This window comes from Perognathus longimembris, chromosome 6 (assembly GCF_023159225.1).
Source record: "Perognathus longimembris pacificus isolate PPM17 chromosome 6, ASM2315922v1, whole genome shotgun sequence".
NCBI classification, from domain to species: Eukaryota; Metazoa; Chordata; class Mammalia; order Rodentia; family Heteromyidae; genus Perognathus; species Perognathus longimembris.
The window spans coordinates 3,907,702-3,927,899 of record NC_063166.1 but is presented as its reverse complement, the minus strand read 5'-3'; the positions used below and the strand labels follow the sequence as shown (position 1 = coordinate 3,927,899).

The 20,198-nt window shown below is 43.3% G+C and overlaps 1 protein-coding gene across 1 annotated transcript; it reads right to left on the bottom strand.

Moving 5' to 3' along the window:
* Nucleotides 1-301: 301 nt before the first annotated feature.
* On the bottom strand, nucleotides 302-2,637 carry Defb110 (defensin beta 110). The gene is made up of 2 exons (XM_048347300.1): nucleotides 2,586-2,637; nucleotides 302-435 (listed from the first exon to the last, which is right to left on the bottom strand). The coding sequence occupies exons 1-2, from the start codon at nucleotides 2,635-2,637 to the stop codon at nucleotides 302-304; spliced, it is 186 nt and encodes a 61-aa protein (XP_048203257.1).
* Between the last annotated feature and the right edge of the window lie 17,561 nt (nucleotides 2,638-20,198).

The window sequence follows — 20,198 nt, the reverse complement described above, 5'->3', positions numbered from 1 at the left end:
TATGTCATCTAAGCGTGTAGGTTTAAGGAGACAGTGGAGAAGCTCAAGAAGTAAGAAGGTGGTCTGGGGCACAAGTGTCCACAGTAAGATAATCAACATCATTAGTCCGTCCTTGCTTGAGGAATATATTCATCCATCTGAGGTGCATGCATTTCCAGTGAGTAGAGCCTGGTTTTTGTACGTCAAGGGGTCTATTATGCAAGCGTTTTCTTCCTCACCTCCTGGGCAAGGCGCGGGGGGGTGGGGGGTGGGCGTCTGGGTGCCAGATTCGGTGCTCAGCAGGACGTGGAGCTCCCCACCTTTACACGCAGCACTGGTTTCTCCACAGAACGCAGTAGCCATAGTCATACTCCACGTCGTCGCAGAACGGTTTGCAGGTGCCACTCACTCGGTTGCATCTCTCCAGTCGGTACTTGGGTGGAAGGCTGCCCGTAGCTGTGGGGAGGGAAGGTACAGAACCTCATCAGTCTGCGAGTCAGTGGGGAGGGGTCTTGCTCCAGAGACACAAAAACCTGTCCTATCCAGGAAGTCACGGGTGGAAAAGACACAGTGGAGGCGAGATGAGGGAGTTCTGGTAGCCAATCGGTGAGTAAGTAATTGGAGGAAATGACTACGCTACAGACATGTTACTTGCACCAAATGACGTTTACAGTAAGCATTAGTAATATTAGCAACACACTGATTATTTTATTATTATAGGAAAGAATAAGATCATATCAGAACTCTCTAGAACCACCTGATCTAGAAACAAAGGGCGTATGTTGTGTAATTAGTCCTATTACTTCCTGAAGCTCTAGACACCTTATTTTTTTTTCCCCTCCTTCAATTTCGTAAACTAGACCTAGTTTGCTACGATCTCATAAAACACTGTTGACCGTTGCTTTTGTGTTTGATGGTGGTTCTGGGGTTGAGCTCAGAGCCTAGAGTTGGCCGAGAAGGTGTTTTACCACTTGACCCACACTCTTCTCCATTCGGTAATTTTTCAGTTCGTGTCCTGTGATTCCCCAGGCTGCTCGAGCAGCGTTCTCCTGGCACACACCACCTATACAGACCTGGGATTATAGACGTGAACCACAGGTCTATTTTTATCATCCACATTTCATCCATGCATCTGCCATGCGTCATCGTTCTGCCTCTATTTATGGTGCACCGTAATGAACACAGGCACTGTAGTTATATTCTTAAACAACAAATGTTACACGTTTGGAAGGCATAAAAATAACTTTATTCGACTTTAGATGATGAAGGACATCAGAAATTGCTTAAGATAGGCCTATTCATAATGCTTTGTTTGCAAACTGCCTCGCTGAAATGTAGAAAGGTCATTTCAACTCCATGCCCACTGAGTTTCTAATGTTTTCTAAGTATCAAGCTAAGGACTGTCTGATCAAAGTTTCTAAGGCACAAACTTTACTGAACTTAAGAAACTATACACAGAAAAGGGAGGGAAATGAAGCTTAAAGTTGAGGAGACTTCCTGATGGGTTTTGATATGTGGAAAGATGTCTTTCTTTAGGAAAAGAGAAGCAAATGCAAAATAAACTTGCCAGCCAATGCTGAAAGTTGGTGAGATTTAAAGTCTTGTCAGAACCACATGTTTTACAACTTAAAGTAGTAGATTGCCTAGAATGTGTCACACTTTTTCAAACTTTGGCTAAGATTTTCAACTAATTAGAATTTCTGAGCTGTTATAATCTTTATGTTTACTTCTCATTAAATGTAGATATATTAAATTTAAGGAGAACAAGTATGGCTTTATGGTAAGAATTAGTAATATGAGCAACACACTAATGTTTTTTTATTATTATAGGAAAGAATAAACTCATATCAGAAATCTCTAGAACCACCTGATCTAGAAACAAAGGGTGTATGTTTTCAAATTAGTCCTATTACTTCATTGGAGAGATGAGACTAATAACAACTAATTTTCATGGAAAAAAACTCACAAATGAATATTGCTAATGCCAACTTTCCAGTTTTGCAGATCAAGAGGAAGAACTGGGGTTGTATAACAAGATCCAAATTCTAGACTTCACATGCATTTATTACTTTTGGCAAATGAAAATAAAACTAAATAACATAAGTGGAAATTTCCGTGCAGCAAAAGTGTTCAATTTTTGTTTAGAATTATTTTCTCCTATGACTGGCTCTGTGGAAAGATAATCTTTGTAGCTCCATTTTTTTGAAGGAGCCTTTTCACCATGAAGAAGGTGAAATATAAAAGCAGCTGAGGAGCTGTAAAAGCCACTCATGTGACATTTAGTTTTAATCACTTTAGATCAATACTTTATGTGAGTGAGCTATATGGTGACAGCACTATTATACAGTCTTTATTATTTTCAAATCTATATATCACTCCTCTGATTCTGAGAAGAAAAAAATATATATCCAGACACGGCAGTTGGTTTGTTCTTTTATGGTATGTCTCTTCTCAGTAATCATAAGAGTTCTCCAAAGGTTTGCTTCATATATAACCAAAGAGGACAATGATTTCACTTCGGAGATCAAATGCCAAGTTCACCCAGTGGTATTAATATGTCACTCTCTTGATGACTATAAGTAGCCCCATAGGTGTTTGGATCTTACCTGATAAAGTGAGCCAAAAGAGCAGAATAAAGAGAAAGAGATGAACTTCCATGGTACAGAGATTCTTCTGGAAAAACTGTCCACAGATCCTTTTCAAGCCAGTCATCTTGAAATAAGGTAACAAAGATCCCTTTCATATGTAGATTTTCCTGGGAAGTATTTTTAACTACTGAAGCTTATCAAAGATGAGAACATCTATATGCTTGGCTGAATATTGCCGAGTTCAAAGGATTTGGTAGTAAAATACTATTAGCCAATTCTCCCTACAAAAACGAAACATTCTATGTTACTTCTAATGAATTTTTATAAAGACATTTCTTTAGGGGTTCTTTAAACAAGGAATATCATCTATCTATCTATCTATCTATCTATCTATCTATCTATCTATCTATCTATCTATCTCAATCTCCCTCTGCCTATATAGCATATATATTTATCTATATATCTATCTATATCTGTATATGCTAAAACACCAAGTGGGAAATGTTACCATATTCTGACCCTCATTTCCATGTTTTATATAGTGCTGAGTATTCTAAAGCCCCTCCTACGAAGTGGTTGAATGTCTGAATCAGAATTTTAGAGCCAGCAGGTTGTTTTTTTTTTTACTGCAGTCATTTTTGTTTTGCAGACAAACACACACACACACACAAAAGAGAGGAGATTATGTGGTTTACTTCCGGGAAGCATTTACTTCTGGGAAATATTCTACAAAGCAGATGTTGATGATGACTTAGGAAGCTCCGTTGCTAAACCATCTGACTTCAAATTTTCCAGCTCGATGGTGTTAATTGTGTGGCTGGAACTGGAAGCCATGTCTGGTCTGACCTGCAAGCTTGCACTATGTTATTCCACGTGCATACAGAGGGCTAGAGGCCATTCTCAACACCCAGCATCCAGGGAGACAAGCAGTCAGTCCTTCCTTCCACAGCAGCAAGGAGAATTCAGGGACAATAGTTCGCCAGCTTTCATGAACGACACCAGGATCCATGAGAAGACTTGCTACTCCTAGATGTCACTTCGGACTTAGTAGATCTGGACTGGAAGCGAACCTCGTGGTTCTAACACGGCGGCCAGCAGATTCAAATACAGAAAGCTGACGTTCATCCTTCTCCCCGTTGAGAGGGCTTCTTCAAGGAAGGGGGGAGCTTAAGGATGCAGGGTGATGCAAGGCTGTCTCTTGTAGCATACTCGGTGGCAGAGGTGGTGCTTCCCTGAGAAGCTTCCATGGTAGTGAGAGCTTTGGAAATACCAACTGCCACACACATCGGCCCTGAAATAGCCACACTAGGTTACCTCAATCCCCCCCAGAGGTGTGAGCGCAGTCCACAGAGAACTTAGGAGATGTTGCTCTCCACCTCTGTGATGGTCGTTCTGCCCAGTCTTAAGGAATGCTCTGCTTCCCTGCTCTCCCTTCGCCCTTAGCCTTAGGAAATTAATATCAGTTATAGAGACTAAGGGATACCACTCATCATTAACTCTTACTGATTGATTATGCTAACCTAGACCCCGGTTAATATGTATGTGTGATTTTCTAAAGCTCCCGATAACGTTATAAAGATACCAGGTACAAGAAAATGGTTCATCGTGTCATCTATTTGTCATTTAAAAACTCTTATCTCAGTTTGCCTATTCAAATATTGTTATTACTCTTCTCTCACTAAAAATGTGCCCCACCTCTTGGGTTGTTTGAAGAAAAGATGTAGCAAGGCGCGTCAGTAAGCTTACCTGAACATGCAAGCATCTAGAAAGAAACAGAGCAAAGACTTTCAGTGTGACAGAGGAGAAAGCTCACTTTTCCTCTTCCAGCCTTAGCTTCACTCAAGGAGGGTCAGCGGGCTCCAGATCTTGGACGCTCTGCGGTTAGCACTAAGTGGCTGGCACCGTCACTTCCTTTGTGACGGTGAAATACCAGCGCTTCGTAGTTTCAAAGTTCGAGTACGCCACTGTTTCGGAAGCTCACAACCACATGGCCAGACTCTGGAGAGATGCTCACGATAAACCAAGGGAAGGGCCGCTTTTTCATTTCCCTTTGTATTTTCTGTTTACTTTTCAGAAAGTCATTGCCTCACTGCTTCCGCGGCTACCGTGGGAACGCTAACGAGGTTTGCAAATGAGCAGAGTTGAACAGTATTTTCCCTGGCATTTTCATACCCATGTCGTTGGCAGCGTGAGCCTGAGGAAAAGTCCTGTTTATAAGAGATACCTGCTGAAGAATTTCAGTAAATGACCACGACAGATGAAGCTGACTGGCTAAGGGGCGTCCTATCTTATCTATTCTCTCACATTCTGGACTCTTCTAGAATACTTGATAAATGTTGCCATGGTTGACAACATGCCTGACTGAGCATGGAGATCCCATTTAGAGTTTCCTTCTTCTGTCTGGGTTAATTTCTGAGTTCAAATCTCTACTCTCGATTCTGGTTCTTCTAACAAGGAGGAACAGTGTTCATGAATGCTTCACATCGACAAGTATTTGACTTAATCCTTCGTTCATGATAGACATCCACAGACAAATACAGAGCTAGGAAGGAAGTCTCAAGAAATGGCAAAACCAGGAGGAAGCAGTTAAGATAAATCCTCTTCTGTGGTCTCTGCCTCCACGGTTGGGTGGCATTCTTTTACACAGCACTGGCTCATACGTAGTGCACAATACGCAATCCTAAATTCTCCGGGATCACACCGATTTTTGCACTGACCACCAATCTTTGAACATGCCTCCCTCCAGTCAAAGAGTTGACTTCTTCCTGGAAGGCAAGACGAGCTAGGATTAATAATCCAGGCAGGAAATGTCAGAGAAAGACACAGAAAAGCACAGAGACAATGGAAGAGAGAAAAGGGAAATACATATACTTTTTGCTGCTCCTGTTTCTTTCAGACCAAATCAAGGATATCGGCAGGTATGCAATTCCTCAGGTAGAATTTCCATCCCAACCATTTCAATTAATTCGGTAGTCGCTCAGTGAATGCAGGGTGTGTTGCGAGGGGAGGGTGGGGGGTGAACTTGCAGCTTACTTATAATTCTGTCTGTCTCTCTTTTACCCAGAGCACTGAACACGAGAAGGAGAGGGCTGGTTTCCAACTTCTCTGTGCCAGGTACCATCAAATGCACGTGGGTATTGCTTCTCTGACTTGATTCCATGCTTCACTGTAAGCTGACATCAGCAGTTTGAAAATACGGAAAGGCCTGGTTTTATTTCCTGTCAATCGAGTGCCTTTTTTCCCTTTTGAATTGTGTTCTTACCCTGCACAGCAGCCGGAATCTTTGTTGGTTGCGGTTTGACCATCACAACAACTACTTATTTACGTTTGCTTTACAATTTCCCATGCAGAGGGCTCTTCCTTGCTGTAACCTCACACTACCGTGTTCTTTTTTCTTTCCTGGTAGAGCCAGGAGCTTCCATTTTCCGTGTCGGGAGAGCACTTCGTGGCTCTCGGTCAGCATCTCTGGGTCGACAGCCTGCCCGCTCTTGTGCGCTGAGCTGCTGGTGGTGATGGAGGGTCTTTGTGACGGAGGGGCTCCCCGGTATGGGCAGGGAGGGGTGCACAGAGGACACCGAGTGCTCGTGTCCAGGAAGGCAGGAGCAGACAGCCTGAGAAGTCATGGTGCCTTCCTCAGGACGTCATGCAATTGCAGGTCTTTGAGGTACCGGTTTGTGGATGCACGTCCCAGTGGTCCTTCCTGCCTGGGCTGGCTTTGAAAGTGTGATGCTCGGATCTCAGCCTCCTGAGTAGCTAAGGAGGCAGGCATGAGCCACCTCCATCAGCCTAAGAATTTGATTGGCTGATTTGTTTATTTATTTATTTTACTGGAGATTTGTTTTCAAGACAGTTATTGGTGAGTTAGGCTTTGGACAGTCATCGACACCTCCATGACTTCCATAATTAAGTTTCACTCAAATGGCAGGTGAATATCTGAAAGATCAGTTCCAGTGGCTCAGACCTATAATCCTAGCTACTTGGGTCTCTGGAGATCTGGACTCAGGGACACTGATCTGGTCCTAGTCATTCCAAGGGGGTAAGGACACCCCACTCGGCCTCTCTGTGGGGCGGGCCTGGATGTTGGCTCTTGGGAACTAAGTGGGTGCAGGTAGCTCTGAGGCTCAGGACCCTGTGGACCCAGCCTGGTAGTCAGGCTGCTACATACAGACACTGCGGCTGCTGGAACCGCCTGGCAGGGTGGGGGCTTCAGACACCGGGATGTTGCCCGGTGGGTCTAGAGGACCAGTAACTGTCTGGAGAATTACGGATTTGTCAAACGAATCCTCCAATTCTCAGACTGCACTTATGTGGCTGCACTTTCTCTTTGGGTAATTTAAATTATACCACCTTTTGAATGAGCTAGGGCACCTGCGTCCTTCCTTTGGCCCGACAGTGGGGCGCTTTCTAGATCTGGATGTGTCCGGGCTGTGGATAGCGGATATTGAGAAAAAGAAGAGTCACCGGCTGCCCCGGAGGAGGTGCCTGATGGACGCCTGGGCTTTTGCACATCATATCTCTAACAGGATCCACAGAGGTCATCAGAATGTCAGACGCGATGACCAGATGGTTGTCCGTGACAGCAGGACACGTGTCTAACCAGCTTCCAGCAAATGATTTGACCCTATGGCCATGTGATTTCCTTCTAGTTGTAAACTTAGGCCTTTTTCCCCCCTCCCTCTTTTTCTTGGTTTTGAACTCAGGGCTTAAAATTTGACCTTCTGAAAGCGAAGAGGAAAACGACAAAAAATAGCCAAGTAGCGGGGCAGTAGATAAAGTCAATATGTGTAGGATATTCATTTCAGTAATCTTATTTTACCTGTGTGCTTTTCCTCTGCCCGGTGTCGTGCTTTTTCAGAGGTGGGAGGATTACTTGCGCGTGTGGCTAGTTTTCCAAACCTGAGGAAACACTCAGCTCTCTCTAGACTTGCAGGTCTCATTACAGGATAGTCAGAGTCTACTAGAAAGAAAAATATAACATTAGAAGTATAAAATTAGTTTTAGAAATAAAAGCGCAAATTTGGCTTTCCTTACCCGATGTCCTGAATTATCTAGATGTTCGAGAAATTACGAACTTACTCCTGTCTGGTCTGGTTGTGCAAGTAAATAATTGACTTGCTTACTAATAAGGCTACCTTTCATAGATATTGTTACTAGTCCATGAATTAATTCAGGCAAAAGGTGGAACAGATACACGTTACTAAAATATTGTCAAGAAGAGAAGCATCAGTGTATTTAAATCGATACATCCTTGGAACTTGTTAAAAAATACAGATAATTTTAATGAGCACAATCTAATACATTTTCATGAAGATGAGAAATGAACTCCTTGAGTTCTGTTATTTGTTGAAATTCATCTTCTTGCTGCTCATCTAAAATGTTGTTGTGGCAAGTTGGGGAAGAGTTGCTGTGAAAGCATAAAACTTGTAGATGTGTTTTATGGTGAACACTGACCTCAGGAATGAGAGGTGTCTTGGTCAACTGGTGTTTTCACTAAGGTAAAAAATGAGAAATGGATGTATAGCTAATCTCAGTTATGATTATAATAAAAAGTTAAACATCTCTATGGACATTTTAACTGAATTAATCTCTTTGCCGAACACTATAAATGTTAGGTTGCACAATTTCCAACCATCAGTTTGTTCCATTTCCCATTCCTTAATGTGCTATGTTCATTCAGATTTGAATATTGGCTAATACATTCTATAGATTAGTTACATCAATGTAGATCATTTCATGGATGGGTTAGATCCAATTTTTTGTCCGATAACACATATAAATATTTGCATGCTCACTTAATCAAGGTCAATTACAGTCTTTGCCAGCATTACTACACTTAAAATATTCTCTTGATTTTTCTATTTCTGAAAAGCGCAAATGCATATGAAGTACCATGGTGGTGGTATTAAATAATGAATTTCCAGCCAACGTTACTCACTTAAGAACAATCTTGTCTCTCCCGTTGTTAAATGCTGACTGTTATGATAATAATGGTCAATTACCTGTTAATAGGAAGACACCGAGGGGGAGCAAAGAAGAGGAAAAGAGATGGATCTTCATTCTGAAATATTTCTTAGGGGTGAACAGCCTTCAGACCTTCTGTTTTTAGCTTAGGTGTTGTTGAACTAAGAGGATTTTTTATTTACAGAACGGATCTGCATCATTATGACCACAGAGGATGATTAAGAAGAAGAACATTTCCATGATTGGTTGAGTGAGGAGCATGGCCTTCAGAGAGATGGTTGCTAGAAAAATGTGGGAGCCAGATCACACAGAAATGCTATTTGCTCATTCCTCTCGCAATTCCTTTCTGTAAGAAAACCATGTACATCAGTCACCAAGTTACAGAGGTAGGTAAGAGTTCTACCACGGTGTAGCAGTATTCCAGAGGAGTCCATGTCTTGTGTACTCACGTTTATTATTTTGCTGCCTTTTGTTGTTGGTGGTGGTGGTCATGGGGCTTAAACTCTGGGCCTGAGCTGTCCCTGAGCTCTTCAGCTCAAGGGTAGCACTATACCACTGGAGACATGGAGGCCATTCCTGGTTTTCTGGTGCTTTTCGAGTTCATAGAACCTAGCATTTTTCACGTCCTCAAGATGACTACATAGTCGCTAAGATATGGCTTGCCACAAAAGGACCGATTAGTTCAAAGTTCTTACCATCAATCCCCCCTTCTTGAGAGTCTATTATGAGTTAAGTGAGCCTGTGCTTTGGAGGTGTGTTTTCATCTACTATCCACAGCATCTTTATACTGTAGATTATTTATGCATCTGATAAGCCATGAGAGAATTAATGTGTGCCCTAAGTCACATCACCAGTCAGATGATCAGTTTCCTAGCTGAGTCCCTTCAGTCCTCATTACATGATCACGACCTCTGGTGTGGCCAATTCATGACCTTTCCTGCTATGTCTCTTTTTGTGTCTTTAAGATACGGAGTCAGACATACGTGGTATTTTAGAACATCTTAAATGGGTAATGGAAATGTTATTGCACATGCAACCTTGCTCTATAAAATTCCAGATATAAAAGATGACAACTAGAACGTTTCCACATCCTAATTCCTATCATCATTGTGGTCCTCTAGAAACAGCTTAGCGACAACTGTGGTCCCTATGGAAAACTCGCTTTGAAAACTACAGTATTGGGAGCTCTTTTAGGGGTTCCATGTGTACCCCCTCTACAAACCTTCTCCAAAAGTTTCAGCCTGTTGTACCTAAGTATCCCATGATGAGATCCAACACCTGCCTCTTCAGCCTGTGCTAGAAAAGTCCAAAGAGAAGGGTGAGTTGCATTCTGAAGATTGGATGGAGAGGAGAGCATCTCAAAGGAAATAAGTAGCGAAGAATGTGACATGTCCATGGGCCGGAGGAGAAACACAACGCTCAGATGATAAGACACCCGTCGCTTCTCAGAATCTGCACGCGAGGAGGAATCCTCCCTTCCTCATGGAAGCTAGACCATAGATGCCCACATGGCGGGGAGTCTATAACCCAAGGAAAACTAACAAGACGGTCAAAAGCAGGTCAGTGGGAAGGGGATGCCTCGGTCGTAACAGGGCAGGAAGAGGCACAACTTGGAGTCCACAAGTCTTCCCGTGACCTCCAGGCTGGAAGCCGTTCTCCTGCGCGGTGTAATGTGGTTCAGCAAGGCGGAAGACCCAAGAACACCCTGTAGTATTAAACGACAGTGGTAAATTAAAAGTGGAAAGCCCGAGCTGAATGACATGTAGGGTTTTAACCTACCCACGTGGAATCGTCGGAATAAATTGTTTATTAAAATCTCCCATTCCCTTCGATCCACTTCACTATGCCACTCTGGTTCTAAATGATGCTCCTTATTAGATTCATCAGAAACTTTTTCTTACTTCATGAGAATAATGAAAACATATCATTCTACAAGGGAAATCCTTCAGACAATAGGTCCATAAATACACAGAGGAATTCAGAAAGAATAAATATGGATGTACAACTCTGGTTATTCATCATTTTCCAGCATTTACTGCATGGAATTATCTCTTGTTTCTCAGGCTTAGGACACTGGGAAGAAAAGCTTTTCTGAATGCCTACCTCATCAATGAAAACCGGGCATGATAATGCATGGTGTCTTAAGCTCGTATTTTTAAATGAATTTTGTGAATTTTTGTTTGAAAATAGAAGCCAGGAATAAATGAGCAAGATTTCCTGGCTATTCATCTAGTGTCAAATACATAAAGACTGATTAAAACTCTCTCTTTAGGTTTTTGAGCACAAGAAATCCTTTCAGAGACAATTAGGTTGTTCTGCCCTTAATAAAGGTAGTCCGTTAATAATGGCTTGTGAACTAAATCCAGCCCACTCGGACAATGCAATGTATCCGGGTACTCTTGACTGTGAATGAAATGACAGCAAAGTTGGGTTTGCCCTTCATCTCTCGGGAAGGTCAAAGAGTCTCAGAGCACTGAATTTTTAAAGGAGGGAAAAAAGAAATCCACAAAATGCAACAACAGGTTTTTTTTTAATGGCTCTGGAGCCTTCCATCAACTTCCAGGATTAGTTTCCAATGGTGCCTGCTCTCATTCAGCCTGCTGTCAGCATGGAGCAGACCGCCTGCTGTTCGGCAAGGGCATAGCCACCACCAGTTATTACAGCAGTGGCCGTACGTTTATAGCTTATTGCTACTAAACTTAAATCTTAGTCATTTTGAATGACTGAGTTAGCTTAGATTTATGGAGATGCACAGTCGTTTCGTGCGGTACTCATTCCAGAAGGGTATATTATCTAAACCAATTTTCTCCTACGGATGCAGTTGCAAGCAATACCAGAGTTACGGCTGCCTCCGCTTTTCCATTATAAAGTCCTATTCTCAAGCTTTTATAATTTGACCATAAAAATTCTCTCCTTGTTAGAAATGTGGCAAACAAGATCTGAGGCACACAATAGAGCTTATTTTTTTTAAGTGAAATTAAAAACACGCGTACAAGTGCTTGATCTATTCAGCCGTTTTATGGCTTAACTCTGAAAACAGCACCAATGCACCAAACTTTTTTTCAGAGAGATGGGAACAAGTAGAAAAACAGAATGATTGCTCAAAGCATTAGCTGGATGGAAAACATCCATTTTTACCAGTTCCACATGAAGTTCTTGTAAGAGTAAGCTGACCGATCATTTTGACGTAAGTTTGAAAACACAAGTGCAAAAAAAAAAAAAATCTCACCAGAGCAAGCAATGGATCTCATGTCTTAGGACCACAGTCTGTGGGGGTAAAGATAATCAAAAAGTTAAGCAAGTAGAAGCACAAAGACTGAATTTCCAGTGTATTACATAAGCATGCAATAATGTCTCTTTTGGTCTTCTCCTTTCAGATGGGTGAATCCTGTCGTCCACACAACTCAATTCGGAGCTCCCAAAGTCATGTGACGCACTTGGGGATGGCCAAGTAAGTTTTAAATGTTCCTTTCTGAATCCCAAATGGCTGTGAGACTGAATTTTGCATGAACATTTCTAGTTAGAATTCCTACACGCAAAAAGCACGAGGAGTGCCCTCTTGTGGCCGTCGTGGGACATGCACACGGAGTGCAAGAAAGGCCCAGATTCCTCTGGATGAACTTTGTCTAATGTAAAGAGAGAGTAGACTTGGAAACATATAAATTAATCTCCATAGCAGAAAGAGAAAGAGAATTTCTTAGCTTTTTATTAAGGCAAATGATTAAGAATACAGCCTCCAGTGGCAAACTTGCTCTTTAGCTCACTGGCTTCCAAGTTCTGGAAACAAACAAGATCCCTAGAGATGCTGACTCCCTTTACAGTATAAGAAGCTGGAACTGTGTGGGGTTTAGCTGGCTCATCGGTACTTTCTGTAGATGACTCTGAGTCCATGCTGGGAAGGGTTCCTGGCACATCAGCGTGTGCTTACCGGGGATACCTCAATCTCGGAATTCCATGGAGTATGGCAGGGAAGTTCTGGATTAGGAGGAGGATGAGCCACAGTCGAAGCTTCTAAAAGTTGGTGCCCACCTTTTTGTTCTAACTGCATCGTATGTGGTCTGATGTTTTCCTGACAGGAAGCTCTTTCTTTTGATGTTAGTGTCTTCATGAGTTCCTATTTTAAAAGAAAATTCCTCTGCATTATTAAATAACGATAATTCAAGTAGGGCTTGCTTTGTGCTAGACTTCTCCGACTCAACATATATATATATATATATATATATATATATAAATTAATTCACCTGCATGTCTTTTATAAAGGTCTCTGAATAGGTATCAGTTTTGTTTTTCATTGAGCAGATGAAGAAAGTAAGGAAAAAGAGGTCAAGAAACGTGCATAAATTCTCAAAACTAGTGGGAGGAATTGAACCCAGATTGTCGCACTCCAAGGAGTAAGCTCGGTTACCATTCATTTGTAACGGTGTAAATTTCTGAAGTAGGATGAGTTGTTAATGAAGAATTGCCTCAGCAAAGTCAAGTGGCCTAATTAGTGCGATGTCTTCCAGAGTCATTCTTGTCTGGAAGGAGACTCCGGCTGGGTGAGCGTTAATGGGAACCGGCAGAGGCACCGCCTGGGAAGTGCTTCTTATACCCAGCCCAAGGGCCCGGATAAATCCTTTGTGTACCTATGGCAAGATGGAAGGAGAGATTAAATGACAGGAAGACAACCACACATTTAGGAGCCCGTCAAAGATGCTTTCCAGGCATGTGAGGGAGACAGCGCCTCTCTGCCTCCAGTTCTCTACACATCAGACGTTTGCCCATCTGTATTTCTGCAGAAAAAGTTGCTTACAGCATGAGATAGCAAATTCCAGACCCAGTTGTGGAAAGCTGAGAGAGCTTTGCGAGCCAAAGAGTCTGCAAAGAGTCTGAAATATTCTGTCTCTCTCTCTCCACCCCTGCCACTGTGTGCTTGCCTCTCTCTCATCTTCTTGTGGTTCTGTTGTAACAGATGCTGATGGAGGTTTTTGACACTCTGAATGTCACATTCATCATTAACGTGTTGCCCAACTGGGGAGGATTTACTAACAATGTTTTGCCTGCACCACTTCAGTCCATTTAATAGAAAGAAGCATTAATCACAGCAGCCTAAAAGTGAAAAACAGATGAGATTAATGAGCAGCTGGCCCAAATCTTTACCCTGAATAAAAACTGAATGGCAGTAGTATAATTTTAATCTGTCCATAACAAACCCTCCTCCTATCTTGTCCCTGCGGCCCAACCCGCTGCCGTATTTGGGGGCACAAGGTATTTTTATGAGCGAGGTACTTTAGACTTCTATTTCGTAATTAATTTACCAGAAGTAAATGCATAGATTTTTCTTGCTAATCAGTTTTATAGTATCAAGAAGAGAAGTCAATAAACACTATGTGCCCTAACACACAAATTTAAAAATGGGACACTTCCAGCATCTTCGTCATTCATCATGCATCCTGTCCCCCAAACCAAAATAAAACATCATTCACCTTCAGTAGACATACTTTAACTTTGTAGCTTTTGAATTCTACCCCAAACGGTCCTGTAGCCTGTAATATTTGAAGTATGGTTTCTTCCTTTCAATGCTATGTTTGTGAGAGTTGGCCCACTTCTTAAAACAATTAGGATTAAAAGGGGTTGATTGCAGGAGGTGCCACGGTCTGGTAGTTTTATGTGTAGCCCAAAGCCCATTGTGCAAAAATCAAATCAAAGTTGGGGAGCTCGTGACTCCTTCTTCTCAGGAGGCTGGGATCTGGGGATTGCAGTTCAAAGCCAACCAGGGATGACAAGTCGGAAAGAGTCTTTATCCAAGTAGGCAATAAAAACCCGGAGCTGAAGGAAAGGCTCGAGTAGTAAAGTCCAGACTGGTCAAGCCTTGCACACATGGAGGTAATCAAACAAAATCAATAAACGCATGACACGATCACTTTGAATTTCACCTAATTGCCTTAAAATATTGACTTCTCAGATGCAAGACTGGGAGAAAAGTTCTTCTTTGAAATGGTTCATTATGAAGTTGGTCCTGTTCTACCTTAAGGATGCCAGGGTCAGCATCCAGCCTTCCCAGGTTATTCAACCTTCATGTGCACTTATATGGTTACTAAAGAGATAGGCTGCAGGCTAGATCATAAAAATAAAAAAAGAACTGTGTTTTTCGACCTTGCCAAATATCTAAGTAATCATCCCACAAGGTGGTGTTTAGAGAGGCAGAGCAAAATGTATGAGATTTTAGGAGAAAGAATAATTGCCTCTTAGTTTTGGGGTGAGACTTAATGTCAAGGTTTCCACAACATGAGGTTGAGTGAGCATGACAGGGTAAGTTTTGGGGGTGAAGTGCTGGAGGAATCCGCCTCTGGGAAAACCTTTACAAAGATTCACCTTGCTGAGTGAGTCTCGAGCACCGCGTTCACTTTTTTCTTTAGTAGCTTTCGGATATACGCGACGCAAGAACAGGTGTAAGCAGGATCCGAGGAATCAAACCTGCAGAGAGAATGAAGGGGATACGCGATGAGAACAAAGACGGTCCAGGCACGAAGGTTCACGCCTATAATCCCAGCACACTGGAGACTGAGGCAAGCGAATCTCAAGTTGGAGGTTATCTTGGGCAACACAGTCTGATGCCAGTAGGGCCCTGTGGTGATTCTTCTTTTAAAGAGATGAGGGGAAAACACTTGTTTTGTTTTTTTGGAAGGAATGAATGTTGATAACTATTTTTAAAGGAAAAAATACATTTTTGCTAGTCTTAGATCACGTAGACTGAATGTAGATATGAGCTGTGTATGGAAAGATAGAGATTGTTGGGAAAGATAAGGGGATGCGCAACTTAAAATATAAAAGAAGCTAGGCACGGGCGGCTTCCTCCTGTCATCTTACTACTCAGGAGGCTGAGATCTAAGGATTCTGGTTTGAAGCCGGATCAGGCAGCAAAGTCCGAGTGATGCTTGCCTCCAAGTTCATCACCAGAACAGAAGCGGCGCTGTGGCTCAAAGTGGTAGAGCCACTAGCCTTGAGCAAAAGAGCTCAGGGACACGTTATTTAAAGTACACTTTATCATGTCTCTCAGCTTCCCTATTGGGTGTCCTTTGTTACATTTATCTGTGGTTTGTATGCCCTACTATGAAATAAAAACAATACAGGCCAGCGCAACGCAATGTCAAAGACATTAGGAGTAAATGAACAATCGCTACAATCCAGTATGCGTTGTCCCCTTTCCCAAAAGTTCGCCCCTAAAAAGTCGGCTGTCTTTGAGGAGAGCATCAAAAGCCTGAGCTGAGGTTGCGTCAGGGTAGCTCTGACTTCAGTGACAGACAGCCTGGGCAGGACAGCCACGAACTATCAACCGACAAGACGCATGCACGGGAGAAGCAAAGCAAACGACGCCTGGAGCCATGGACAGATTTCAACCCTTTGTCAGAACGCGTCCGTCCCTCTGGGTTCTGCGTGTGCTGGGAAGTTTGAGGGAGCGTTTCACGAAACGCAGAAGCATAAGCAAAAGTGGGGCTCTGCGTGGATGAGTGCACGAGGCAGGCGAAGCCCTCGCTCGGGACGGAGAGCCATGGCCAAGGCCCGCGCTCACGCCAGGCCTGCCTCCAGGGATCTTCTCAGGCGGATGCACCGGCCGCAGCTCCTTCCCCAGAGTCCAAGGAAATGCTATTGCGTCACGATTTTTACAGGTGGGTTTCCCCCCCCCCCCCATATTCAATTCTATGCACTACCTTATGCCATGACAAGCTTGTGATTTTACCAGGCATATCCACAACGATGTGATGGCCATGGGCTTGTTCCAGTTGACAGGAAATAAGTAAATGTTGTGACATCGTTAGCTGGAAGTGAAAAGTGTCCAGGTCCTAAACACAGCCTGGGCATCCACAGTGATTCTGGGCTCTTCTCCCCATCACCTCCTCTTTCACCGTCTCTGAATTGCATCTGCCCCATCGTCTTCTTTAATCATGCCCTGGCACTGAGATTCACAGAACCACCGATGTCTTTAGTCCACCTCCACCCGACTTACAAAAATGCCTGGCGTAGTGGCCGCTCTTCAACCCTGCCTCTCCTCCGTTCCAATTCTCCCTTCAGGTTGGACCCCCTCAAACTGATCGCAACTCGTCTTGGAGAAAACCCTTTGTGTTGGGAATCTCTTCCTGACCTACCGTGCTCCCTCACGGTTTTCTGTCTAGGAATGAATGGTCTTCTTGTCACCTTCCTGGGCCGTCATTCAGTCTGAGGTCAACCTAAGTGACCTGTCACAGAACTTACAAAGCGGTGGGTGTGTGGGGACCTGCCCTGACAATATTCCGCGACGCAGATGGCTTTGCCAGCCTTCTTAGCGTTGTGTCAGGCTGTAACAGGTGCCAAATGCCCCCTAGAGCAGAACCAGGCCGTGGAAAGAAAGGCACCAGAGTTGGCGGTCTCCGTTCTTGGAGGCCATCGTTCATACTTCCTTTAATCTACTTATCTTAGTTATTATTTCTCCAGGCCTGTTCATTGCTCTCTTTCATCTATCAGAATTTTAAAGCGAATGAACTATAAAGCATTCCTTTTGGGCCATTGTGCAAGGCTGTGTCCGAAGGGTAAACAGAATTAAATTCACGCTGCACTCCCACCGTGGGAGGAGGAAGCACATGGATGAGAGGAAACGGCCTGATAAAATCGGGGTGCAGAAAACCTGACATCCATTAAAGCAACGGCTCACATACCTGGGTGTCCTTTTTCATGTAACTTCAACTAGAGAAAACAAAGTCCAGAACCTGGAAGAGAGCAAATACAAGCTAATAAATAAACACCACCAATCACACACAGGGACAAAGGCTGCTATTTAAAAATTGGACTTAATTATTAAGGGAGTCTTTCAAAGGCTCTTACAAGTTATTTATGCGCCACAAATAACAGCCACAAAGCTGGGTTATGTTATGGATGGAAATTGTACATTTACAAATAGGGGAAAGGATGAGGAGGAGAAGGTGATCAAAGTAAAATGTATGCAAGGGTGAAAATATAATGATGGGACCCATTAACTGTTTGAAAAGGAGGAGAGGGCATAAGGAAGAGGGATGGAGTGAATGCAATCAGAGTACATTATGTGCATACATGGAAGTACCATGATGAAAACCCTTTTGTACAAACTAATACATGTTGACAAAAATAAACAAGCGTGGGAAAGATGTGACTCCAAGAGGGAAGCCCTAGGTCTCCACATTAAGTCTGTTAAAGGAAAAGAAAACCATACCTACAAAATTATCCCAGGAACTAAAAAAAAATAAATAAATAATAGAGTATCTTCACCCTTTGGGGTTAAAAAAAATAGGCATCATTACAATGTTTCAGAATACTATTGTATTAGAGTTTATCGGTTCGTGTCTGCTGCCTAACAAGCCAACCTACATACAGTGGCTTAAAACAGCGATTACTTCCTGAACCCACTACTCTAGACGGTTCTGCACTGGCCAAAATTGCCAGCCCTCAACCTGGGGAGTTCGTAAGTCGGTAGTCGGCGGGTATGGTTCCCAAGGTTGACAGAACGTCAAGGTCTCGCTTCCGTCTGTAACAATTGACTGACCACTGGAAGGAGTGGCGGGGATGATGCAGACCCTGTGACTTTCATTATCCAGAAGACTAGTTTCTAATCATTCCCATGGTATTCTTTTTCCCCTCAAAGAAGCAAAATAGGAAACTGCAAAGCCTCTTACTGCCAGTTTTTAGACCCGGCCCAGTGTCATGGTCATAAATTCTGCTGGTCATAATAATTCTCAAAGCCCCCTTAGGATGTTCATACAGTAGTCAACAAGCTGAAAGGATTGTCATCGGAGCACCGGGAGTGCGGCACAGAGTCTTCCCTTCTGGAATGTGAGTGACCTGTGAGGAATTAGAAGGGACCAACGTTTGTGTTTGTTACTCAATCCAAATGGCCAGATGAACAGTCCTGCTTTTCATCCTGAAGTTATCATTACCTAGTAGAGTACGTGAAAAACGAAAACAAAATGAAAAGACTAGCAAGTAGCTACCATCAGCAGGGATTGCTATAAGACTAAGGTTTAGGTGTACAGATGGAGAGACAAGAAATGATACCTGGGCTGGGAAGGTGGCCTAGTGGTAGAGTGCTTGCCTATCATGCACTAAGCCCTGGGTTCGATTCCTCAGCACCACAGAAACAGAAACAGCTGGAAGTGGCGCTGTGGCTCAAGTGGTAGAGTGCTCGCCTTGAGCAAAAAGAAGCCAGGGACAGTGCTCAGGCCCTCAGTACAAGCCCCAGGACTGGCAAAAAAGAAAGAAAGGAAGGAAGGAAAGAAGAAAGCAAGCAAGCAAGCAAGAGAGAGAAAGAGAGAGAGAGAGATGATGCCTCTTGATAGAAGGCACTCAGAATGATAAGATGGTGTCTTATGGAAACCAAGGCAAAGGTCACGATATCATATCACAAATATAACTTAATTTTTCCTTTCTTATTGTTATTATAAAGGTGATGTTCAGAGGGGGTTACAGTTGTATAAGTCATGTAATGAGTACATTTCTAAATGTTAGAGTCACAGTTGTCCATAGAAATGATCTGATCAGCTCCTTTACTTTATAGACAAAAAATAATTGAAGTCTGGAAAAAAAAAAGAAAATAGGCAAGTATCTGTAGAAGATTTGGGCCAAGAGAAGATCATAATATAATCTTTATATATATCACCATAGATGCTTTGTCCGCAAAGACAATTTCGCAAATGTCTGTTCTTCATATTTGTTAGTTCAGTAAGTCCTGACACAACAGCAAAGGATGTTTGTTTGGGGTACTCTTGCAATATTTTCTGGGGACTGGTGTATGGTGATTGTGTATGTTAGCAGAGTAAGAGGAAAGCCATAACCGTTAAAGGACTCAGAGCTAGCGGCAAGTTGGGCCTCATTAACTGTGACCCTAAAATTCCACCTCCAGTCCCTCTGTGCTCCCGTTGCATAACTGCAAAACAAGAATAAGGTGTTTGTACTTCGTTTGTGGGCGCCACCTAAAGACTAAATGAGGTTTGGCTGCAAAGCTTGTAGTAAATGCCTGTCATTGTTTGCTCATGAAACTCAGGCCCGGGCCCAAGCCACTTTTTTCATAATAAACAAACCAGGCTGGGTCTAGCGAAAGGAATAAAGTAATGGAAAGACTAGGCTTTAAAAAAAAATAGTTCTGACATCTGAAATAGCAGAATGCATGCTGTCAGCCAAAGCGTTACTATCTGGCCGTCCCGGAGAGCCTGCGCGGTTTAGAAAGCATGGCAGTACTGGAACCTCCACTCGCTTCAGGATTTCCTACGTTGAAATGCCATGTGCTGGACACAAGAATCCCACCCGAGAAGGTTCTTTACTTATTTTCACCGGGCCACGAGCTGCTCTGTTCTCTTTTCCGGATGGTGCGGGACCTCTGTTTCCTAAAGAGCAATCCTCAGGGAGAGCCGCCAGCTCTCGTTGTCACAGCTCTGTGACAACCCAGTGATTGACGCCTGTCCTTCATGCACACCCTGATCACAACCAAGGACGTTCCAGTGGCCAGATGGAGTGTGGGCGCCTTCCAGGGTCCCCCCCACCCCCCCCCCACACCCCGGCTCTCACAAGCAGAATCTGCCAATGCCCCTCATCTGTGCGGTGGCCTGGCTGCTGTCACGCGCGCAGCAGGTGCTGGGGTGTTTCTGATGGGTGCTAGTGTACCCCAGGGAGCACGCGAGGAGTCCTCAC